General features: G+C 40.6%; 2 protein-coding genes across 2 annotated transcripts in view; both read left to right on the top strand.

Annotated features, from left to right (window-relative positions):
- The window catches only part of LOC140714434 (DNA replication licensing factor MCM6-like), a 29,497-nt gene extending 25,866 nt beyond the window's left edge, over window positions 1-3,631 (top strand). Inside the window, exon 17 of the mRNA XM_073025734.1 lies at window positions 2,988-3,631. Coding sequence (XP_072881835.1) covers window positions 2,988-3,107 — 120 coding nt within the window. The 3' untranslated portion in view covers window positions 3,108-3,631. The remainder of the gene's footprint in view (window positions 1-2,987) is intronic.
- Window positions 3,632-16,518: 12,887 nt separating this feature from the next.
- The window catches only part of LOC140714444 (lactase/phlorizin hydrolase-like), a 94,934-nt gene continuing 85,307 nt past the window's right edge, over window positions 16,519-26,145 (top strand). The window contains exons 1-2 of the mRNA XM_073025745.1: window positions 16,519-17,158; window positions 22,180-22,256. Coding sequence (XP_072881846.1) covers window positions 16,588-17,158; window positions 22,180-22,256 — 648 coding nt within the window. The 5' untranslated portion in view covers window positions 16,519-16,587. The remainder of the gene's footprint in view (window positions 17,159-22,179; window positions 22,257-26,145) is intronic.

Below are 26,145 nucleotides of genomic sequence, written 5' to 3'. Positions count from 1 at the left end.
CACTTTCCTAAGTTGTACAATATGTGTCCTTATCTTTAGCTAGAGCCAAAACACACATGGCACACTACTTTTACAGAAAGCTGCTACTATAAACTACTCTCAGCAAGGTAGTAGAAATCTTAACCAGGATATTACATGAAATATCTAACTCTTGAGTTAGTCATTTCACAAACTTACCTCATCTTTCCACCACCTTAACAGGGATAGAGTTCCTCTTGTTCTCGTCTAACCTCAGCATTAAACACATCGTTCCCTGCGTTTTCCACCACCTTCAGTAGGATCCTACCACCAAACACATCTGTACTCTTCCCCCACCGCCACTTTCCACACAGATCGCTCCCTCTCTGATTCCCTTATCCATTTGTTCCTCCTTCCACATTCCCCTGAAAGTGACCGAAATACTACACTTGCCCATTTACCTCCTGCCTTCCCACCATTCAGGGTCCCAAACAGTCCTTCCAGGTGAGCCAGTACTTCCCCTGCAAATCTGTTGGGGTCATCTATTGTATCCAGTGTTCTCCCGGTGGCCTCCTGTACATTGGTGAAACCAGACATAAAAATAGGGACCACTTTATCGAGCCCCTCCACTCCATCTGCCAAGAATGAAATTTCCTAGTGGCCAACCATTTTAATTTTAATTCCCATCTCCATTCCTGTTCCGACAAGTCAGTCCATGGCCTCTCCTCCTTTGCCACAATGAGGCTGCTCTCAGAGTGAAGAAGTGACATCTTCTGCCTGGTTAGCCTCCAACCATGTGGCATGAACCCTTGCAGATGGCAGGATTCCATCTGGAATCTTTCTCATTCCAGTTTTTTCCCCTCTCTGGTGCCTTTCCTCCTTCCCTTTATCTTCACCTATTGTCCTCTAGCTAGTCCTCCTTTACCTCCCTCCCCACCTTTTTATTGTGGCATCTTCCCCTTTCCTCTTCAATCCTGAAGAAGGGTCTCAGCCCAAAGTGTCGACTGTTTATTTCCAGCATCTGCAGAATCTCGTGTTTATAACTTGTTTGAGTATGGCTTTAACCTAAATAGCTGATTTAGGCAGTAAATCTAACAGAGCTAATATATGATAAGCTCATTAGTATCTAGATCTATGTTAAAGTCTTGTTGAGTACGTTTCAGAAAAACATTAGAAAGTACCGTTACTGGCGTTTCATAGAAACGTAGAAAATATACAGCACAATACAGGCCCTTCAGCCCACAAAGCTGTGCCGAACATGTCCCTACCTTAGAAATTTCTAGGCTTACCCATAGCCCTCTATTTTACTAAGCTCTATGTACCTATCCAAAAGTCTCTAAAAAGACCCTATCGTATCCACCTCCACCACCGTTGCCAGCAGCCCATTCCACACACTCACCACTCTGAGTTTAAAAACTTACCCCTGATATCTCCTCTGTACCTACTCCCCAGCACCTTAAACCTGTGTCCTCATGTGGCACCCATTTCAGCCCTGGGAAAAAGCTTCTGACTATCCACACAATCAATGCCGCTCATCATCTTATACACCTCTATCAGGTCACCTCTCATCCTCTGTTGCTCCAAGGAGAAAAGGCAGAGTTCACTCAACCTATTCTCATAAGGCATGCTCCCCAATCCAGGCAACATCCTTGTAAATCTCCTCTGTACCCTTTCTATGGCTTCCAATTCCTTCCTGTAGTGAGGTGGCCAGAACTGAGCACAGTACTCCAAGTGGGGTCTCACCAGGGTCCTATATAGCTGCAACATTACCTCTCTGCTCCTAAACTCAATTCCACGATTAATGAAGGCCAATACACCGTATGCCACCTTAACCACAGAGTCAACCTACGCAGTTGCTTTGAGTGTCCTATGGACTCGGACCCCAAGATCCCTCTGATCCTCCACACTGCCAAGAGTCTTACCATTAATACTATATTCTGCCAGCATATTTGACCTACCAAAATGAACCACTTCTCAGCCTCTAAATGTTGAATGTGCTTTTACTGGATCCTGGTTGAGATCCTATCTGCATCCAGCAATCACCATTGAAACGAGCTGGTTATTAAACCTACAGTCATAGCACAACACAAGGCTTACAGTCGACAGTACACCACGGGAACAGACCCTTTCTTCCACAACATTGTGCCAAACTAATTTAATTATTAATCAAATGAATCAACTAATCACTTCTGCCTACACAGTGTCCGTGATCCTTCCAATTCCTGCACATGTGTCTAAGAGCTTCTTGAACACCCCTCATGTTTACCTCCACTATCACCCAGGCATCCACCACTCTGTATTTTTAAAAAAAATGGCCTGCACACTTTCTTTGAACTCATCCCCTGCTAATTGCATGCCGTCTGGTATGAGACACTTCAACCATGGGAAACAGATACTGGCTGTCTACTCTGTCTGTGCTTCTCATTCTTATAAGCTTCTATCAGATCTTCCATTCTTACAGTACATGCCCTCAACAGTGTCCTGGTAAACCTTTGATACATCTTCTCCAAGGGCTCTTCTTGGCTATGTCTCCCTATAATGGAGCAACCAGAACTGAATGCAGTACTGCAGGTGTGTCCTAACTAGAGTTTTATAGAGATGCAACATAATTTTCTGATTTTTTTTAAACAAAGGAAAGCATACCAACCTGATGAGGCCACTTTCAGGGGAGCTGTAAACTTGGACCCCAAGATCCCTCTGCTTATCAACACTTAAGGGACTTCCCTTTGTATAGACAGATAATAGAAACAAATATGGTCATGTGTCCTACACTTCCATAATCAGAATTGAATGTGCAGAAATACTCAATGGCTGAAAATTCTGTTCCTGGTTTGGGGAAAAAAGACCAGAGTTAACAAGTAAAGGCTGAAAAATTATTTGTTTTTGAAGAAGCATTTAACTAGAGGCAGTTTTACTCTCTGTATGGCTATATTGTATTTAAACATTAGACTTTTTATTATTATTACACAGGAAGTATCTAAATCTAAAACTAGTGTGTTTATAAACCTTGTATTTGAATTTCTTTAAAGGATCATATCTTGATTGAACTGAAAGAAACTAGTCTGAAAAGTCGAAAAGGAGAAGGTGAAGAAGTCTTGGAACAGGATCCCTACCTTGTGGTTAATCCTAATTATACTTTGGAAGATTAAGTACCTTGCGTTACATTGGAGCAACCTAGAATGTCCTAAAACCGATTTATTTTTTTAAAAATATACTCCTTTACAAATCATTTTTTTTTACCTGTTAATTCCAGTCCAGTATAATCAAGAATTGAAACAAATGGTGCCTGTTACATTTTAAGATGTTTGAGCTTTTTTTTTTAAAATACAGCATACCAGTGAGCTTCAAAATAAAAGCTCAAAGCCATTTGCAAAACATTTGTATTCACAATATTGTGGAATGTTTGCTGATTTATGCAAATAATTTATATAAATTTTTAGAATGGCTTGCATTGATAATAAAATCTGTATCTGTAACTGAGAGGAGTTGTATTTTAATTCCAAAGCAAGGTGAAATTGTACGTACTTTTCTCTTGATAGATTTTGGAGTGACCATGATATTAATAAAGCAAAACATTAATTCAGAGCTAGCTGTGGAATTCTGGAAGTTGTAAATATTGCAGAAAGCAACCCCTGTGCTGAAATTGAGTGCTTAAATAAAAAAAAAAAGACAAATTGTAGTTGCTCAGTTTGCTTTGTCATTTTGCTAATTAAAACAATCAAAATTTTAAAAACTTTTAACATCCTTGTATGGGTAAAAATGAAGTAGCAAGAGTAGTTGGGTTATTTAAGCCCTAGCTCGCTCAATAATTCCTCATAAGTCATGTTCCCTAATCTAGGCAGCATCCTGGTAAATCTCCTCTGCACCACCTCTAAAGTTTCTACGTCCATCCTATAATGAGGCAACCAGAACTGAACACTAATCCAAGCGTAGTTGAACCAACCTCCTGGCATCAATTTCCTCCCTCGTCTTATGTGGGCTAGCCAATTCTGAGCCCACATTGGCAAGCTTTCCAGGATCCTTTGCCTTAATGACTTCTGGGTAAGCAGTCTATGTGGAATCTTGCCACTGAGGACCTCCTCCGTTGGTCAGGGTTGACCGTGGTTAATGTGTCCTAGGTGTTTGTGAAATGCAACCCAGTGCAGTATGATATGGAGCGCAAGGCATTGTCCATGCAGCAGGCTTTGACTCTCCACGCAGCTGATGAACTCAAAGAAATGGCAGAGACCAATACAGTTTGGCACCAGATTTGTCACTAGAATTGCCTGCCAGCGTTGAACTGCACATAGGACTGCCTTGGGGACCCCAGCTCTGATTTTTCTTTGGGGATTACTCCCGAAGCCTTTCTTAAGAGTCCATATAGCCACAAGTCAGCAGAGGTTTGAGATCCTTCTAAAAGACTGCCTACCATGGCTGACAAGCCCCATCTGCCTGAAGATATTGGTTTCAAGATGCCTTTGCTCCTGTCAACTGAAACTGTCCCACCAGGCTTAGCTATGCCATACATGAAGGCCAGGAGCTGGACTTGGTTGTCAGATGCCATTTGAGACGTGCCATTGATAACATTTAATGGGTACTGGGAGCTTATCCCCACTACCTCCCCCCTCACCCTGGCTATGGCAACCTTAAGAAACCAATCCTGTCACATACAATACCAAAACTCGTACACCATATCCATCACTCTACCATGCTCTCCTTGAACAACCTCTACATTTCTGCTGTGCATTTCTCTTAGAACATCTGGTCCCACATCCTTGACTAGCACCATTGTAATTACCTCTCTATCCCACAATTACATATTTACTGATACCATCTGCACCCATCTCTGTCCATGGCTATGCTAAAGGCCAGAGAGCTGTGGTAACCATCTCTGATGAAATGTACACCCATTTTGAGATCTGGCACCTAACCAGGTTAATTACTTAGTTATTAGATCCAGTAGGGCTTCTGTAGTGGGCCTGTGCACATATTGTATCCTCCCTGGACACACCTAACATCTCATCATTTTGCACTAAGGAGATACCAGTCACTATTAGGGAAGTTGAATGACAATGACCCTGTTCTTTTTGTGCCTTTCCAAAATATCCACTCTTCAATGTCTTTGTTGCTACTGGGAAGCCTATAGAATATTCCCAATAGAATGATTGCTCCCTTCATTTTTCTGACATAGTGTGACTCAGTGGACAATTCCTCCACAAAGTCCTCCCTTTCTGCAGCTGTTAATACTAACCCTGATTAACATTGTCATTTACCATCCCCCCCACCCACAGCTCTTTTACCTCCTTCCTTGTCCCTCTGAGCCACAGAAACACCTATGGAACAGAGGTGCCACTGTTATTAAGACTTTACCATCAAGAATGCTTATTGTGCCATTCCACATTCAACTTCAAAAAGTTCAATCACCTTGCTGTACTTTAACTCACAGAAACTAAAGATCACAGCATCAGTGTTAAGGACCAAGAAAGTGTGACCAAGGGAAATGGAAGAATGCTTTCAGGACTGCTTTGAGTCAGACTGGAGAATATTCAGGGATTCATCTTTTGAGTGAATGAATACGCCACAATTGTCACTGACTTCAAGACCTGTGTGGGTAAGTATGAGCCTTTGAGAACACACTGGTCATGCCCAAATCAAAAGCCATGGATGAACCAGGTGATTTGTATTCTGCTGAGGGCTAGATCTGTGGCCACGTATGACCTACAGAAGACTATTTTAAGGGTGAGAAACAATTCCGATTGAGATCGGAGGTGGAATTAGATGCACATCAGCTCTGGTTTGCAGGCCAATATTTCCTACAAAGAGAAATGTAACATCTTGAATGGATGTGATGGCTTCACTCCCACATGAGTTCAACGTATAAAATAGGGGTTTCCAACCTGGGGTGCCCGCACCCCCAGGGGGTGCGAGATGGAATTTCAAGGGGTGCGACAAAGAGTGGCTTGTGTCCTTCAGTGACGAGTCACGAGTCATCACTCAGCCAGCTGCCAGTGTGCCTTGAGAAGTGGTAGTAACGTTTGTCCCAAGCACACTCCAGTCTCCCGCTGCCCGAGTCGAGAGAGACGTAAACTCACTCCAGTCTCCCGCTGCCTGAGTCAGTGTTGAGGATTCTCATCAATGTTAGCTAGAAGGTTACATCTCAGAGTTAAAAATCATCTCATAATGCCAAAATCTTTATACATCCTGAATCAACCATTGAGTAACGACTTTGTGTTAAAACCAAACCTGTAGACAGTAGGTAAATTATTCAATTATAAAATTTTAAAAAGCCGCATTTTGATAAAAAGCAGTTGAAATGATGCATTCGTATTTGGCTCAATGCATTAAAGAGGTTTTTGAATTTCAAAGGTTTTTTTTCTCTTAAAATGTTTTTTTCTTGAATTGTTGATAATTTTGAATTGTGTTAGTTGAGGAGGTATCATGGTTAGCAGCGAGGACTTTGAATTGTGTGATGATAGTTCATATCTCCGGTAATCATCGAAAATAGGTGTGTAAATTCAATAGAGAGTAGCCTAATCAGTCGCGTCACGTCCTCGTAGCATTTCCGCCTGACGATTTATCTTGGCATAACCACAGATAATATCGTAATATAATATTCAAAAGCGTATTTCTCGCGATACTTTGCTATAGGCGTGTCTGGTTGAGTAAAGCAGTCATCCCTGACTTAGTCAGATAGTTTTTCTCATATTAGCTCATAATTTTCACTTTACCCTTAACCCTTCATTAACCCTTCATCATGTCAAAAAGAAGGAAATGGAATGATGTCTATGTGTACTTTGGTTTCACTTGCACAACAGGAAGTGATGGCTTGCAAAAACCCCAGTGCATTCTTTGTAGTGTTGTGTTTTCCAACTCAAATCTGAAGCCATCCAAGCTTCAAGAGCACTTCAAGAACAAGCATGGTGGAGCTGATGTTGAAGGACATGATGTTGAGCCAGTGAAAATCAAAAGAGCTCGTTTTGATTCACAAGGAACTCTTCCAAAGTTAGGTTTTGTTTCTGTTGAAAAACCACTACTTCTTGCTTCGTGGCAGATAAAGTGGCCAAATCCAAGAAGCCCCAAACAATTGCGGAAGATCTCATTAAGCTGTGTGCACTGGAAATGGCAACAATTATCCTGGGCAAAGAAGCAAGAAAAAAATTTGAACGGGTGCCCCTATCAAATAATGTCATTCACAAACGAATCAGTGATTTGAGTGAAAATATTTTGGACCAAGTCATCTCAGATGTCAGAGCTAGTCCTCTTAAAATCTCTATTCAGTTGGATGAGTCAACTGATGTCTCCAGTTGTAGTCAACTCATCACATTAGTGAGGTATGTCAATGATGGTGCTGTAAAGGAAGATTTCCTGTTCTGTAAAGATCTGAAAACAAACACAACTGCAAAGGATGTGATACAGCTGGTGAAAGACTTCTTTGCCAAACATGATTTAGATATCAAAGTCATTGGTTCTGTTTGCACTGATGGGGCACCTGCAATGCTTGGAAATAAAACTGGCTTTTCTGCATTGATGAAAAAGGAGATTCCAGACTTGCGAGTTACCCATTGTTTTCTTCATCCTCATGCTTTGGCATCAAAATCATTGCCTCCAAATTTGAAGAAAGTCCTTGATACTTGTGTAAAGATCATCAACTGGATCGGGGGCGTGCTTTGAACCATTGCATCTTCAAATCATTTTGAGGATCTGGGAAGTGAGCATTCAGTTTTGCTTTTCCACACAGAAGTCCGTTGGTTGTCACGAGGACAAGCTTTAACCCGCTTCTGTGAACTGCAGGAAGAAATCAAAGTTTTTCTGGAGGAACGTGAATGTGATCTGGTTGGGGCAATGGAATCACAGGAATTCGCCCAAATGCTGGCTTACTTAGCTGACATTTTCACTCGTATGAATGACCTGAGTGTTTCTCTTCAAGGAAAAGGGATAAACATATTGAAGGCTTGTGAAAAGTTGAATGCCTTCAAAAAAAAGTTACGTCTTTGGCGTCGAAGGATGGAAAGAGGCAGTCTCTCAAATTTTCCTTCACTAGAAAAGATGGTTGATGATGCTAGATCCATAACTCCTACTATGTGTGAAGAAATTGTGGCTCATTTGGAAATGCTGTCAGAATCGTTTGATGGATGTTTTGCTGCTGGAGACCTGAAGATTTCAGAACAATGGATTATAAATCCATATTCCTACAATTTGGAGAAAATGTCAGATGATGAAGAGCTGAAGGAAGATCTTATTGATTTGCAGACAAATCGAGCTCTTGAAATGCAATTTGAAAGCAAGACTTTGGAGGAGTTTTGGTGTGCAGCACTGGATATGTTCCCAAGACTTGGTGGAAAAGCACTCCGTGTCCTCATTCCATTTGCAACAACCTACTTGTGTGAATCTGGATTCAGTTCTCTTCTGTCAATCAAGACAAAATCTAGGAATCACCTGAATCCACAGGCAGACCTGCGGATCACAGTCAGCAAGAAAGTTCCACGTTTTGACCAAATCATGAATGAGAAGCAGGAGCAAAGAAGTCATTGAAGTTTATGTTCACAATTGGGATTGATTTTACTGTTTACAATTTTTTCTGAATAAATTAGAATCTAATTGCTCAATTTATATTTGCATTTTATGCACTGAGTTAAAAGCTTATTTTTTTTTAGTTCAATTTGTTCACCCGCAGTATTGTATGTGGTTCAATAATTAGAAATTAGACTTCTTCATCTTCCAATGTGATAATACTTTTGTAGGGGTGCGAACATTAATCAAACATTTCCTAGGGGTGTGGGGCATAGAAAAGGTTGGGAACCACTGGTATAAAAGGAGATATGCATACTTTGAAAGGGAAAATAAAACTACACCAGTGTGAATCACAACAGCATCTGGTGACCATGTGATCTGCCTCGGAGGCTAACATTACAACACCTTGCAAGGTGTCAAGCTCCGATAGTGTACCTGGTAGTGCACTGTGCCAACCGTGTTCAAGGACATTTTCAATCTTTCACTACCACATTGAGAGTTTCCCACCTGCTTCAAAAGGACAACAATCATACCAGTGCCCAAGAAGAGCAGGGTGAGCTGCCTCAATGACTCTCACCCAGTGACACTCATATCTACTGTGATGAAATGCTTTGAGAGATTGGTTTTCGCTAGAATCAATTCTTGGCTAAGCAAAGACCTGGATCCTATGCAATTTGCCTATTGTCACAACGAGTCTAAGTGGATGCAATCTTACTGGCTCTCCACTCAGCCTTGGATAGAAACATAGAAAACATACAGCACAATACAGGCCCATCGGCCCTCAAAACTGTGCTGAACATGTCCTTACCTTAGAACTACTTAGGCTTTACCCATAGCCCTCTATTTTTCTAAGCTCCATGTTTCCATCCAGGAGTCTCTTAAAAGACCCTATCATTTCCACCACCACCACTGCTGCCGGCAGCCCATTCCACGCACACCACTCTCTGCATAAAAAACTTACCCCAGATATCTCCTCTGTACCTACTTCCAAGCACCTTAACACTATGCCCTCTTATGCTAGCCATTCTAGCCCTGGGGAAAAGCCTCTGATTATCGACATGATCAATGCCTCTCAATATCTTGTACAGCTCTATCAGGTCACCTCTCATCCTCTGTCGCTCCAAGGAGAAAAGGCCGAGTTCACTCAACCTATTCTCATAAGGCATGCTCCCCAATCCAGGCAACAACCTTGTAAATCTCCTCTGCACCCCACATCCTTCCTATAGTGAGCCGACCAGAACTGAGCACAGTACTCCGTGGGGTCTGACCAGGGCTCTTTTATAACTGCAACATTACCTCTCGGCTCTTAAACTCAATCCCACAATTGATGAAGGCCAATACACTGTATGCCTTCTTAACCACAGAATCAACCTGTGTAGCAGCTTTGAGTGTCCGATGGACTGGGACCCCAAGGTCCCTTTGATCCTCCATACTGCCAAGAGTTAATGCTATATTCTGCCATCATATTTGACCTACCAAAATGAATCACCTCACATTTATCTGGGTTGAACTTCATTGGCCACTTTTCAGCCCAGTTTTGCATCCTATCAATGTCCCGCTGTAACCTCTGACAGCCCTCCACACTATCCACAACACCCCCAACCTTTGTGTCATCAGCAAATTTACTAACCCATCCCTCCACTTCCTCATTCAGGTCATTTATAAAAATCACGAAGAGTATGGGTCCCAGAACAGATCCCTGAGGCACACCACTGGTCACCAACTTCCATGCAGAATATGACCTGTCTAAAACCACAGTTTGCCTTCTGTGGGCAAGCCAATTCTGGATCCACAAAGCAATGTCCCCTTGAATCCCATGCCTCCTTACTTTCTCAATAAGCCTTACATGGGGTACCTTAGCAAATGCCTTGCTGAAATCCATATATACTACATCTACGGCTCTACCTTCATCAATGTGCTTAGTCACATCCTCAAAACTAGCGATAACTATGTCAGGCTGCTGTTTTTTGACTACATCTCAGCATTCAACAACATCAAACCCTCAGTTCTAATCAACAAGCTCCACAACCTGGTCATCTACATTCCTTTGCAACTGGGTCTTTGACTTCCCGCTGGAGACCAGTCTGTGTGGTTTGGAAATAACATCTCCTCACTGGCACATCACTACTTGCGCACCTCAAGGTTGTGTGCTTAGCCCACTGCAATACTCTCTCCACACCCACAATTGTACAGCCAAGCACAGTTCAAACATCATCTATAAATCTGTTGACCACTAATGTTAGCAGAATTTCATTTGATGATGAGGAGGCGTACAGGAGCGAGATAGATCAGCTGGTTGAGTGTAACAACCCTGCACTCAACGTCACTAAGGCCATGGAGTTGATTGTGGGCTTCAGGAAAGGGAAGTTGAGGGATCAGCAGTGCAAATGGTGAGCAGTTTCATATTCTGGGGTATCAACATCTCTGAAGATCTTTCCTGGGTCCAATATATTGATGCAATTACAAAAAGGCACAACAACAGCAATATTTCATTAGGAGTTTGAGGAGACTTGATAGTCACCAAAGACTATTGCAAGTTTCTACAGATGTACTGTGGAGAACAGTCTAACTGGTTTTATCACCATTTTATCCACTGCACAGGATCAGAAAAAACTGCAGGAACTTGTAAACTCAGCCAGTTCCATCATGGGCACTATCCTTGTCCTATTTTTACCCTCACTGGCACATGGTTTAGGTAGTAATCTAGAGATTGATATATCATTCATTTTAGCTTCCTTCCTAACTCCCTATATTTGCTCTTCTGGACCCTGATGTTTCCCAAGTCCCGGCAACATCCTTGTAAACCTTCTCCGCACTCTTTCAACCTTATTAATATTCTTCTTGTAATTCGGTGACCAGAACTGCACACAATACTCCAAATTCGGCCTCATCAATGTCTTATACAACCTTACCATAACACTTACAACTCTTAACTCAATACTTTGATCTATAAAGGCCAATGTACCAAAAGCTCTCTTTACGACCCTATCTATCTGTGACACCACTTTTAGGGAATTACTTATCTGTATTCCCAGATCCCTCTGTTCTACTGCACTCCTCAGTGTCCTACCATTTATCTTGTTTGTTCTCCCTTGGTTTGTCCTTCCAAAGTGCAATACCTCACACTCGTCTGTATTAAACTCCATCTGCCATTTGTCAGCCCATTTTTCCAGCTGGTCTAAATCCCTCTGCAAGCTTTGAAAACCATCCTCACTGTCACTACACTTCCAACTTTGTATCATCAGCAAATTTGCTGATCCAATTTACCACATTATCATCCAGATCATTGATATAGATAACAAATAACAATGGACCCAGCACTGATCCCTGTGGCACACCACTAGTCACAGGCCTCCACTCAGAGAAGCAATCCTCCACTACCACTCTCTGGCTTCTTCCATTGAGCCAATGTCTAATCCAATTTACTACCTCTCCATGTATACCTAGCGACTGAATCTTCCTAACTAACCTCCCATGCGGGACCTTGTCAAAGGCCTTACTGAAGTCCATGTAGACAACATCCACTGCCTTCCCTTCATCCACTTTCCTGGTAACCTCCTCGAAAAAATCTAATAGATTTGTTAAACATGACCTACCACGCACAAAGCCATGTTGACTCTCCCGAGTAAGTCCCTGTCTATCCAAATACTTATAGATCCTATCTCTTAGTATTCCTTCCAAAATTTACCTACTACTGATGTCAAATTTATCAGCCTATAATTTCCCTTATTACTTTTAGAGTCTTTTTTAAACAACGGAACTACATGAGCTATCCTCCAATCCTCCGGCACCTCACCCGTAGATACTGACATTTTAAATATACAGTATCTACAAGGGCCCCTGAAATTTCAACACTAGTCTCCTTCAAGATTCGCGGGAATACTCTGTCAGGTCCTGGGGATTTATCTACTCTGATTTGCCTCAAAACAGCAAGCACCTCCTCCTCTTTAATCTGTATAGGTTCCATAACCTTACTACTTGTTTGCCTTATTTCCACAGACTCCATGCCAGTTTCCTTAGTAAATACAGAGGCAAAAAACCCATTTAAGATTTCCCCCATTTCTTTTGGTTCCATACATAGCTGACCACTCTGATCTTCAAGAGGACCAATTTTATCCCTTACTATCCTCTTGCTCTTAATATACCTGTAGAAGTTCTTAGGATTATCCTTCACCTTGACTGCCAAAGCAACCTCATGTCTTCTTTTAGTCCTCCTGATTTCTTTCTTAAGTATTTCCTTGCACTTTTTATACTCCTCAAGCACCTTATTTGCTCCTTGTTGCCTATACCTGTCGTACATCTTCTTTATCAGAGTTCCAATATCCCTCGAAAACCAAGGTTCCTTATTCTTAGGAAGAAGCACTGTCGGCGTTTCGGGCCAAGACGCTTCATCAGGTCTCAGCCCGAATCGTCGACAGCACTTCTCCCTATAGATGCTGCCTGGCCTGCTGTGTTCCACCAGCATTTTGTGTGTGTTGCTTGAATTTCCAGCATCTGCAGATTTCCTCCTGGTTCCTTATTCTTATTCACTTTGCCTTTAAATCCTGACAGGAGCATACAAACTCTGCACTCTCAAAATTTCTCCTTTGAAGGCCTCCCACTTACCAATCATATCCTTGCCAGAGAACAACCTGTCCCAGTCTATGCTTTTTAGATCCTTTCTCATTTCTTCAAATTTGGCCTTTTTCCAGCTTAGAACCTCAACCTGAGGACCAGATCTATCTTTATCAATAACCAAGTTGAAACTAATGGCATTATAAACACTAGACCCAAAGTGTTCCCCTGCACACACTTCCGTCACTTGTCCTAACTCGTTTCCTAATAGGAGATCTAATATTGCATCCTCTCTAGTTGGTACCTCTATATATTGATTTATAAAACTTTCCTGAGCACATTTTACAAACTCTAACCCATCTAGACCTTTAACAGTATGGGAGTCCCAATCAATGTGTGGAGAATTAAAATCCCCTACAATCACAACTTTATGTTCTCTGTAGTTGTCTGCTATCTCTTTGCAGATTTGCTCCTCCAATTCTCGCTGACTATTGGGTGGTCTATAATACAACCCCATTAATGTAGTCATACCTTTCCTGTTTCTCAGCTCCACCCATATGGCCTCAGTAGAGAAGCCCTCTAATTGTCCTGCCTGAGCACTGCTGTAATATTTTCCCTGACTAGCAATGCCACCCCCACCCCCCAACCCTTCATCCCTCTGCCTCTATCACGTCTGAAACATCAGAACCCTGGAACATTGAGCTGCCAGTCCTGTCCCTCCTGTAGCCAAGTTTCAGTAATGGTTACAATGTCATAATTCCACGTGTCAATCCACGCCCTCAGCTCGTCAGCCTTCCCACAATACTCCTCACATTGAAATAGACATACCTCAGAAGATTTTTACCACTTCTATTTCTGACTTTTCATGAACTTTTAACATCATTTATTTTCACCCCTGCTCCACTATCTGCTCTGGCACTCTGGTTCCTATCCCCCTGCAAATTTTTTGTAGTTTAAACTCTCCCCAATAGCACTAGCAAACCTCACTGCAAGGATATTGCTCCCCCTGTAGTTGAGGTATAACCCGTTTCTCTTGTACAGGTCCCACCTGCCCCAGAAGAGGTCCCAATGATCTAGAAATCTGAAACCCTGCCCCCTACACCAGTTTCTCAGCCATGTGTTCATCCTCCAGAGCATCCTACTCTTACCCTCACTGACACGTGGCACAGGTAGCAGTCCTGAGATTACTACCCTCGAGGTCCTGCTTTTTAACTACCTACCAAGCTCTCTATACTTATTCTTCAGGACTTCCTCACTCTTTCTTCCTCCGTCATTGGTACCGATGTGTACCGTGACATCTGGCTGATCACCCTCCCACTTCAGAATGCTGTGCACGCGATCAGAGACATCCCTGACCCTGACACCTGGGAGGCAACAAACCATCCGGGAGTCTCTGTCACGACCACAGAACCTCCCGTCTGTACCTCTAACTATCGAGTCCCCTATCACTACCGCTCTCCTCTTCTTCCACCCTTCCTCCTGCACTGCAGAACCAGACTCAGTGCCAGCGATCCGGCTGCCGCAGCTTGTCCCAGGTAAGCCTTCCCCCCCCCAACAGTACCCAAATTGGTATGCTTGTTGTTGAGGGGAATGGACACAGGGGAGCCCTGCTCTGCCTGTCCTTTCCCCTTCCTTCACCTGACGGTAACCCAATTACCTGTACCCTGCTTCTTTGGCATAGCTACCTTCCTGAAACTATATCTATAAACTCTTCATTCTCCCGAATGAAATAAAGGTCACCCAGCTCCTGCTCCAGTTCCATAACGCAGTTTGTTAGGAGCTGCAGCTGGATGCACTTCTTGCAGGTATCGTTGTCAAGGACACCAGAGGTCTCCCTGACTTCCCACATCCTGCAAGAGGAGCATTCCAACATACTGCCTGGCATTCTCTCTAAACTTACTAGTTAAAAAAGAAATCGAATGAGAAAAAAAACAAAACAACAACCATTTACTGGAACCTACCCTCGCCTCTGCCTGTTCACACCGAAGCCTGTTGAGCCAAAGCCGTCCCCACTCTGACTCAGTCCACTCCGACGATCGCCACTTCACTAGACAAAACTTCCTTTATAGTGCGCTAGCTGACTGGCTGTCTTCAGCTCCTCCACTGCCAATTGGTTGGCCATTTAAAAAACTGAAAATGCCCACGAATCCTCTCCTCTCAAGCTCTGACGATGGCGGTTTCGCTAGATGAAACTTAAGTCCATATTTTACATACCATTAATACTTTTCAGTTTTGTTGGTTACTAAGAAAAGTAAATTGCTGTAAACTGACATTTCATTCAAATAGTGATATATCACTCTTTAGTGGTTTCCAGCACAAACTGACCAAAGTGTAGAAGTTAATTTTACATCAGATCTCTAGGTTTACATGACTTAAGCCTTTGAACTTTATTCTCATTACACATTTAGATGGTGTGCCATAAGAAAACCATTTAAAAACAAGATGTTAATCCTATCATTCCACAGAATTATGTACTTACTTCATTTGGTAATATCCTGACATTTAGTCATATTTGCACTACCCGTCACCATTACTCTTAAGGTAGTCTATTAGTTTTTCACTGGCTTCCTACCTGATCTGTCAATATTGTAAAGACAATGTTTCCACTAAGTTTCTATCATGGTAAATCTGTAATGCCACTGCTCATCTAAGTCAAAACACCTCAGTGAACAAAGGTGTTGTTTGAACATCAGCAGTATGATGACCCTTGTACTTGGGCAGGTACACACTCTTATGGGTTCAGTGGAGAGGGAAGATGGCAAGAATATTGGGACTGTCCTGAATACTGACACAACTTTAAATTACCAAGCCTAACATAATTTTATCTGCAATCTCCTGTTCAGATTGATCTTAACTATATATTATTCTCCATTACCCAGCTTGTTTGTAAAACTACAGCAATATACACTCATTTGTGTATGTGTTAAAGATCTTAAATTTTTATGATTGGAATTTAGAGCCAAATCTGGAACTTCCATGGTTACATTTAGAATTATTCTTTTGTATATCATCATAAAAACATTTACCATGTCTCAAGGGTGTTTGATGTAAATGGATTTAATACAATATATGGACCGCATATTTATAAAAGTTCCATATTTTATCCCCTATACTGGTAAATTTAATTGATATCAAAGTACAAAAGGGACAAAGGAGAAGATAGTCACATTTGATACCTTTTATCATTGGAGTAATCTAAACTGGAAAACTGATTGGTTTAGACACCATATTGCATTTCATCTGTGCATCCAATCAAACTACTTTATTTAAATAAATGGCTATTAAATCACTTAAAAAGCTCTAAGAAAGAATTATGAACCATTGGATAGCTGAAATGTACCAGTGGAATTCATTATAACTCCTAAATTTAGCTTTTGTTGTTTAAATTCTGACCATAATTTTATCACAAGCGGAGCCGTTTAAGAGGGTGGTGCTTAACAGCAATTAAGTAATTAGAGCTAATATATAAAGAGCTGGACCTGCTCTTTACACTAGAACTATAAAATGGAGCTACAGACCACGGTTGTTGTCATCTTAATTTTCACAAGTTTGACTAGTGCAGAAATAAAATTACCACCGGATTTTATGGTAATTGGTGGTCCTTTAACAAATACTCTGGTGAATACTTTGGCAAAAAATGAAGACAAGCACCAGATAATTGATATCAATGTGGAAGGCACAGATTCTATTTGCTTGGACCCTCTGCCAAGATACGTGAAAGATCACTTTAAAGCTCAACATCAAAAAGGACTTTCCCATTACAAAGTAATTCTTCCTTGGGCTGGTATTCTGTCCGAAGATGTTGCTGAGAAAGTGGATCATAAGCAAGTGAAGTGCTATTCAAACTTCCTAAATGAATTAATAATTGAAAATCTCAAGCCTATAATGGTTCTGAACATCAGTAACATCCCTCAACATCTGACCGCGAAGTATAGCAACTGGGAGAATGAAGCACTTATTGAATCCTTCGCAAACTATGCACGATTTGCTTTCGTAACATTTGGAGAAAAAGTTAAAACCTGGATAACATTTGATGATTCTTCAAAGATAATATCCCAACACAAAAAACTAAACACCGAATCTTCAGCAATCAAGAATATAATGCTTGCCCATAAAAAGGCATACAAAATTTATCACAATGAAGTGGCGCCAATGGGTAAGTCTTTGTAAATTGCATAAGTAAGGTGTTAGAATTCAATGCTGGTTCTCAAATCTACAATGAATGATCAATATACAAAATAAATTTTCTGTATTGAAGTTAAGTATCAAGGAAAATATCCGTGCTGCAAGAGTGCAAAGAGTATGGGTGAAAGAGATAAAGTTGAGCCAAGCGATAACCTTATCCACATTTATCTGCTTTGTGAAATACTATTTGTTCAATTCTTAACCTTTATTATGCAAACATAAGATAATAAAAACCATCTTTTAATCAAAGTCTAAAGTCAACAAATTAAGTGTATGCTTTGAAACTTCAACAATCTATAATTCCTTTTATGGCTTTACAGTTGATGAAGGATACACTAACCGATCTAAATAATTCCAAATTTATTTAATTTCCCTTGAGTTTTGGCATTTAATTTATTAGGTAGTAGGACAGCTCTGCATGGCCTAATCCTCCACAACCTCTTGTCCTATTTCATTGCCCAACCTCATGTATCAGGTATTCAATTGCACATAGACAGGATTATTTTTGCTCATGAGGTGTTTGTAGATGACATATAGAGACTTTTATAGATAGTTTAACATTTTGGATTTAGAACCATAGAACATTACAGCACAGAAACAGGCCCTTCGGCCCTTCTCGGCTGTGCCGAACCATTTTTCTGCCTAGTCCCACTGACCTGCGCCTGGACCATATCCCTCCATACACCTCTCATCCATGTTCCTGTCCAAGTTTTTCTTAAATGTTAAAAGTGAGCCCACATTTACCACTTCATCTGGCAGCTCATTCCACACTCCCACTACTCTCTGTGTGAAGAAGCCTCCTCTAATGTTCCCTTTAAACTTTTCCCCCTTCACACTTAACCCATGTCCTCTGTTTCTTTTTCTCCCCTAGCCTCAGTGGAAAAGGCCTGCTTGCATTCACTCTATCTATACCCATCATAATTTTATATACCTCTATCAAATCTCCCCTCATTCTTCTATGCTCCAGGGAATAAAGTCCTAACCTATTCAACCTTTCTCTGTAACTCAGTTTCTCAAGTCCCAGCAACAGCCTTGTAAACCTTCTCTGCACTCTTTCAACCTTATAAATATCCTTCCGGTAATTCGGAGACCAAAACTACACACAATACTCCAAATTCGGCCTCACCAATGTCTTATACAACCTCACCATAACATTCCAACTCTTATACTCAATACTGCGATTTATAATGGCCAATGTACCAAAAGCTCTCTTTACTACCCTATCTACCTGTGACACCACTTTTAGGGAATTTTGTTTCTGTATTCCCAGATCTCTCTGTTCTAATGCACTCCTCAGTGCCCTACCATTTACCTTATATGTTCTACCTTGGTTTTTCCTTCCAAAGTGCAATACCTCACACTCGTCTGTATTAAACTCCAACTGCCATTTGTCAGCCCATTTTTCCAGCTGGTCCAAATCCCTCTGCAAGCTTTGAAAACCTTCCTCACTGTCCACTACACCTCCAAACTTTGTATCATCAGCAAATTTGCTGATCCAGTTTACCATATTATCATCCAGATCATTGATATAGATGACAAATAACAATGGACCCAGCACTGATCCCTGTGGCCCTCCACTAGCCACAGGCCTCCACTCAGAGAAGCAATCCTCCACTACCACTCTCTGGCTTCTCCCATTGAGCCAATGTCTAATCCAATTTACTACCTCACCATGTATACCTAGTGACTGAATCTTCCTAACTAAACTCCCATGCGGGACCTCGTCAAAGGCCTTATTGAAGTCCATGTAGACAACATCCACAGCCTTCCCTTCATCCACCTTCCTCGTAACCTCCTCAATAAACTCTAATAGATTTGTTAAACATGACCTACCATGCACAAAGCCGTGTTGACTCTCCCTAATAAGACCCTGTCTATCTAAATACTCATAGATCCTATCTCTTAGTACTCCTTCCAATAATTTACCTACTACTGACATCAAACTTACCGGCCTATAATTTCCCGGATTATTTTTATAGCCTTTTTTAAACAACAGAACAACAGTTAGTATAGTTAAACAGTTTGTTAGTATTTTATTTGTTTCACAAGGTACAAAATGTGCAACTAGTGTAAAACAATTCCTAAGGTTTGCATATTTCATGGCACTAATGACCAAATTATGATGACCAAGTTCAGTTATGATTTTGAGGTTTCTATTTACTTGGAGGGAAAAAAGGGGGTAAGAGGATATATGGAAGAGAAGAAGGTTTATAAAATTAAATTGAATAGTGAAAGTTGTGAAAATATAAAAGCAAGGAGTGACAATCAGCAGTGTTTGATAGAAAGGACCAATGGGGTTTGTGGACTAGCGGAAAAATGGAAAAAGTAAAATTGGTAATGGAAGTTTGAATTCAACACACTTCATCTGCAATATTCTATGCATTCATAATGACATTGATAAATTACTGAAATAGAAATAATTGTCTAATAAGCATTGTATAAGTTAAATTTTCAAAGTAAACATATACCAATGGAGAACAACTGTGCAAACTAAATAAAGACAATACTGTAAAAGTGTTTTAAAAATAAAATATGGCCCAAAATAACAGAACTAGAATATAAAAATAAACTTGCAAAAAATATAAAAAGTGATTACTAAATCATCTGCAAGTATTAAAACACTAATGGGTTGTAGAAGAGATGGCTACAGAAATATCTTCCATAATTTTCTATTTTTTGAAATAATCTCAGGATATTGGAAGATATCAAAAGTAAACTGAAGTTATTGACACATGATGGAAGTACAGGCCAAACATAAGTTGCTGGGAAAATGCTGGAATCTGTAAACAAGCAAGGCACTTAAATGAGTATATCACAAGGCAAATTGGTATCATTTTTGAAAGGAAATTGATAAATCCAAGAATTTGATACTCTATCTAGAAAGGCGGAGAAAAACATTTAGCGGATGTGTGTCTGGATGTTCGAAAAGCATGCAAAAGAACTCATTGTGAATAATATTTTATCATGGATAATAGATTGGTTAATAGAGAAAAGACTATTAAGGAGAATGGTCATTTCGAGATTAGTAGGTTTTGCTAGGGTTCATTGAAATGGTAAGTGCTCGTACTGCACTTACAATGAGGAAATAGGTGAATGCCCCAAGTAGAAAGTAATTAAGTTTACTTTCCTACCAAACTCTGATTTATTAATGTCTAATTATGATGCCTATAATTACAGTTCTTTGCCATTCATAAGTTAGCAATTGATTCTGGAGTTTGCAACATTCTTCACTGTCCCTCATATCACTAAATAAATCTTTTTTAAAAAATCTCAGCCTTGAACCTACGTACTTAACCATGACATTTTTGTAGTTTTTGGGAGTAAACGATTGAAAATATGCTCTGAGTGGAGGGATTTTTCCACATCTTGGGCCGAAATGGAACTATGGCAGATCTAAGCTCCCCAGTTTGTCAATTCCACAGATCGGATAAATAGCTTCACATAATCAACGTATTGAACTCCCTGAATTTTATATATTTTGGGATCACTTATCACTCATTGAAAGTCCAGAAAGTATTTTTTGATAGAGATCAAATCTTCATAAAATACTCCAAATATAGTCTTACTAAAATCCAATTGCTCAAGTTCAAGTTTAAGGTCAAGTTTATTGTCATTCAACCGTACAGCCAAACAAACCAACATTCCTCTGGGACCAAGGTGCAAAACACAACACACATATCATATACAGCACATAAAATAATATGAACACAATAATATTAAGCTGAGAAAAAATAAGTTGACATAAGTACACATACTACATAGTTAAGTATACAAATTAACACAAACACCATAGACGTCCAGTTCCTGTACGTCTCCATTCTCCATCAGGAGGGCTTTAAAGCTTTCTGCTCCTTTCTAGACAACAGACCCAACCTGTTCCCCTCCACCAGCACTCTCCTCCGTCTGGCAGGTCCAGTCCTCACTCTCAATAAGTTCTCCTTTGGCTCCACCCACTTCCTTCAAACTGAGTGTGTAGCCATGGGCACTCGCCTGGGTCCTGGCTGTGCCTGGTGTTTTGTTGGCTATGCGGAACAGTCTATGTTCCAATTTGGATGTCACTCCCCAGCTTTATTGCCCCTGCTTCCTGCACCCAGGCTGTGCTCATCGACTTTGCTTCCAACTTCCACCCAATTTATCGACTGAAATTTTCAAAATCCATTCCAACCAAATCAACATAGAAAAGAACAGGCTTTTAAAAATTACAGCAAAATGTTTTAGAATTAGGTGTTAGATTATGCAGTTTACAATCACTAATGTTCTACCAGTGTTCAAGAAAACTATGGAATGAACAGACATCGTCAGTGCCTAGATGCAAACATTCCAGTATTTCAGTACAGATCTGTCACTTGGGCTCAAAAGGATTAAAATGATCAAAATGAGCTAAGTTGCTATGCTTCAACCATTTCACATTTTAAACTAAATAATTTAATTTAGTTTGTGAAAAATAAGAATGACATATTTTGTTTGCTGGGGATTTGAAATAGTGGGTTCAATTGTAAGGCTATCCATTCTATCTATTATCAATACCCTATACCAGAAGGGAGATCTGGAAAGAAGCTGGCAATAGGACCAGGACAGGTTAAATCGGTTAAAAACAAACGTAAATTACAAAAAACCACAGATGCTCAAAATCTCGTAGCAGAAAATGAGAAGCCTTCCCCTGAAACCAGTGATAAAAGTACACTCAGTGGCCCCTTTATTGGGCACCCAATAAAGTGGCTACTTGTGTATATTTTCCTGAAATATTAAAGCTTCTTCTGTTTCCACACAAGCATTTGAGCTATTAAATATTTACTCTATTTTCTAGTAAATTTATTGTAAAAGCATAAATAAATCAGGTGGTAACTTCATGGTATAATTCCTAGCATTGTGTCTTTAATCACAAATTAGAAGCTCTGCTTTAAAAATCCTTGATCCAGATTTGGTAGAAATTGCTACATGTTGAAATGGAAGTCATGATAAAATTATTCTTTCCTCCCTTCCACCCAACAGGAGGAAGATTGTCTCTTGTTTTGAATATTAATGATGTGATTTCTACAGGCGTTATATTCCAGCAAGTTATCAAAACAGTAAGTTTTTGGATTTTTAAGTTTGGTACCTTAATTGTTTATCTGTCAAAAAAAAGTTACAGTACTATTCAATTATCAGCGATTCTGCTCCTGACAAATGCCAGTTAAATTATACTGTGAAGATTGTAAGTTATATAATTACAAGATCTCCGTTGAAGGAATGTACAATGTATATCAGTTATTGCACAATGTAATTCAAATGACGGAAGTGTAAGACAAAAAGAATTAAGCAATATCAGCTTGTATCCATCTTTCGTCAATGAACAAAATGTTATGTCATTTTTCACAAATAAAATTGTACTAAATATACCAGCAGGAAAGATGTTAACAAATTATCTTTAATTCAAAAAGTCTGTGTGTATGCATCAAACTTCCATCAGAACCCGGCATTAAAAAGGACTTCCCTTAATAGAACTTTTGAGATGTCATCACTGTTCTAATGTCACTTTAAACACAGCTAATTCCCCAGAAGACAGTCAAATAAATTCCCAATATAAATTGGTCTTGTGTGTTGGTTGAGGAATAATCATTGGTCAAGTCACAGGGAAACTGTCATTCTCTTCTCTGATCTGAGACCCAGAGGCCTACGATGTCCACAGGAGAGGGAGGACACTACCTTGTCTTCTCTGAAAGGAGACACTCTGGAACTACATTGTACTCATAGGTAAAAAGAGGAAAATACTCATTTAGGATTTAAACTCAAATAGTTTATTTTTGGTGAGAATGCCACCCTCCCCCAACCTGAATACCTGTCCTTCTATAGATAAAGCAACATGTGACCGATATCCAGGGTTACAAGAGGTTGCAGATGCTGGAATCTGCAGCAATGGACAACATGCTGGAGGATCTCAGCAAATCAAGCAGCATCTGCAAAGGCAAGAGGATAGTTTGCCGTTTCCAGTTGAAACGCCGCGGTCCCGATGCCTCCACAGACATTGCCTGCCCTGCTGAGTTCCTCCAGAAGTTCAGTTTTTGCTGTGACTCCTAATTTATCTGCAAGTCTGCAGTGTTCTTGCCTGAGCTTCCCAGAGGAGGAACCTGTAATAACCGGTCCCAAGGATTTCTTTCCCACAATAAGTAATGTTCTTTTTCAGCATCTCTCCTCAGTATTAGTAAGAGACAGATCATTTTCCAATCGTTATGCCTAGGCTGAGCCGGGCATGTACAGTTACTTATCAAATGCTCTCTGGCTCAATCCCAAAGTTAACAATATTGACTCCGGGTTGGGGGGGGGGGGGCAGTGGGAGTTTCTGAGGGGGTGATAAAGATAAAGTGGACAGTGGAGCAATGCTTGGTAGCAAATGGACATCGGAGAGATTACAGGCTTAATTTAACCAATGAATTATGAGTATTTGATCCTCAATGCCTCATAATTGATCATATAATCACCTCATCTCTTGCTAGCCCACCATTCTCTCAAACTTTGCTTGAAACAAACTACAGTTGTTGAAAAGCGAAATGACACTCCTGTATTTGACATCATGAGAAATCTGGACTGAGGAAATCGTGTTATTTCCAGGCCCGGCCCACACATTATTATCATTCACTACTGTGATAAAGTGTTAGCTAATACAATTCCCATTCTCTAATCACGCAGAGACACAAAGCCTGTAAATTAGGGTCTAGCATTCAGTGCGGTTAAGTTCAGGGTCTGTCCTGTCAAATGGTCCTAACAACATTTCTCAAACCCACGGCCCAATTGAGTTAATGCTGCCCCACCTTAAATGCATGCCATTTTATGAAGGGATGTGATATGTTAATGCCTCTTTTGTTAGTGGAATATGCACAGAGATCATTGCCATTGTGTAAACTCATTCTAAAAACACATGAAAAATTTGGGCTTCTTCACTCGTGGTTATCTGATATTTGCACATTAGAAAGTTAAATGTAGGAGGAAGCTGTGTAGTTAATCGCACAGACCTTAACACCTTTGATTCACAGTTGATTCATGGGCTCCAAGTCTATAGCTTCATGAAAGTAGCAGAAGAAATAGACGGAAGGGTAAAGAAGGTGTTTGGTATGCTTGTCCTTTTCCATTGGGACATTGAGCACAAGAGTCAGGAAACATGCAACAGTTGTATAAAACTCTGGTTAGCCCACACTTTGAATATTGTATGCAGTTCAGGTCATCCGATTGCAGAAAGAATCTGGAGGCCTTGGTTTACCTGGAGGCAGCCTGGATTAGAGGGCATGAGATATAAGGAGAGGATGGACAGGATCGTGGTGCAGGCTGAGTGAAGACCTCATAAATTGAACTTGAATTGACTTTATTACTTACACCCTCCACACAGATGAGGAGTAAAGATCTTTACGTTACATCTCTGTCTAAACATGCAATGTGCAATTTATAGTAATTTGTAATGAATAGTATGTACATCAGGTTAGTCAATATTACATAGAAATACAGTTGTGTCAGGATGAATTAATCAGTCTGATGGCCTGGTGGAAGAAGCTGTCCCGGAGCCTGTGGATCCTGGATTTTATGCTGTGGTACTGTTTCCCGGATGGTAGCAGCTGGAACAGTTTGTGGTTGGGGTGATTCGGGTCCCCAATGAACCTTTGGGCCCCTCTTACACACCTGTCTTTGTTAATGTCCTGAATAGTGGGAAGTTCACATCTACAGGTGCACTGTGCTGAAGTTTATAAAGTTATGACAGATAAACAGGGAAGAAAGTGAGTCATTTTCTCTGGGTGGAAATGCCAAATACAAGATGTGAGAGAGGGTAAGTTTAAAGGAGATGCACAATATACTTTTATAACTCAGAGAGTGATAGATGCCAGGGTTGATAGTGGAAGCAGGTACAACAGGGAACATAAAGTGCCAATTCCCATAGCGCCAATAGTACCAATTCCTAGGCTGTTCTTGGTAATCCTGATCACCATAACATGAGTACTGACTTAAGAACCTGTTGAAAGTTAAACACCCCGCTCACTGGGAATGACGCTGATGTAGTTAAGGGGAGTAAGTAGATTATGGATAGAGGAACAGAAGGCTACCACTGATTGTGCTGAATTATACAGCAGCTCCACTTGGAGCTGTTAGCATTCAACTGCTCCAATTGAGTTAAGCCCTGGTCCTCCTGGTACATACCACAGCACATAAATAAAACACTGGGAGATTCAGCCACTGATCTGCTCATTGTCCAGCAGCAGGACCTGGTCTTGCTGGGACTTCTCAGCACAGCGTTGGGGAGTAGAGCCACTCACTTCTGTACCAGCTTAGACCTGATGAGGATCTGAGACCAGATTACTTCAAAGAGGAGTACAGGAAGAAGAATAGCAACTGAAACAGAAAAACATTTTCGGCTTCAACCAGCTCCATCATGGGCACCAGCCGTCCTACCATTGGCATCATCTTCAAGGGCGATGCCTCAAAAAGGCAGTACCCATTATTAAGGCCCCTCATCACCCAGGACATGCCCTCTTCTCATTGCTAGCATCAGGGAGGAGGAACAGGAACCTCATGTTCATTGCTTTAGGTACAGCTTCTTCTCATCTACCATCAGACTTCTCAACAGTCCATGAATTCATGAACACTATTATAAACTTATGTTAGATAGTCCTGCCGAAGGGTTTCGACCCGAAACGTCGACTGTATTCTTTTCCATTGATGCTGCCTGGCCTGCTCAGTTCCTCCAGCATTTTGTGGTGTTACTCGGATTTCCAGTATCTGCAGATTTACTCTTGTTTGTCCATCAACACTGTTCTTCATTTACACTATTTATTTATTTTCATTGTAGCTCAGTAATTAATCCTCTTTATGTCTTGTCCTATTCTGCTGTCACAAAACAATGCATTTCAGTGATAACAAGCCTGATTCTGAATTTCTAGTAAGTCTTTTACATTAATTATATTTTAACTACCAACCTTTTAAACTTAAATGTTTAAT

The sequence above is a fragment of the Hemitrygon akajei genome, chromosome 2 (assembly GCF_048418815.1).
Source record: "Hemitrygon akajei chromosome 2, sHemAka1.3, whole genome shotgun sequence".
NCBI lineage: Eukaryota > Metazoa > Chordata > Chondrichthyes > Myliobatiformes > Dasyatidae > Hemitrygon > Hemitrygon akajei.
This window is presented reverse-complemented; position numbering and strand designations above follow the sequence as displayed.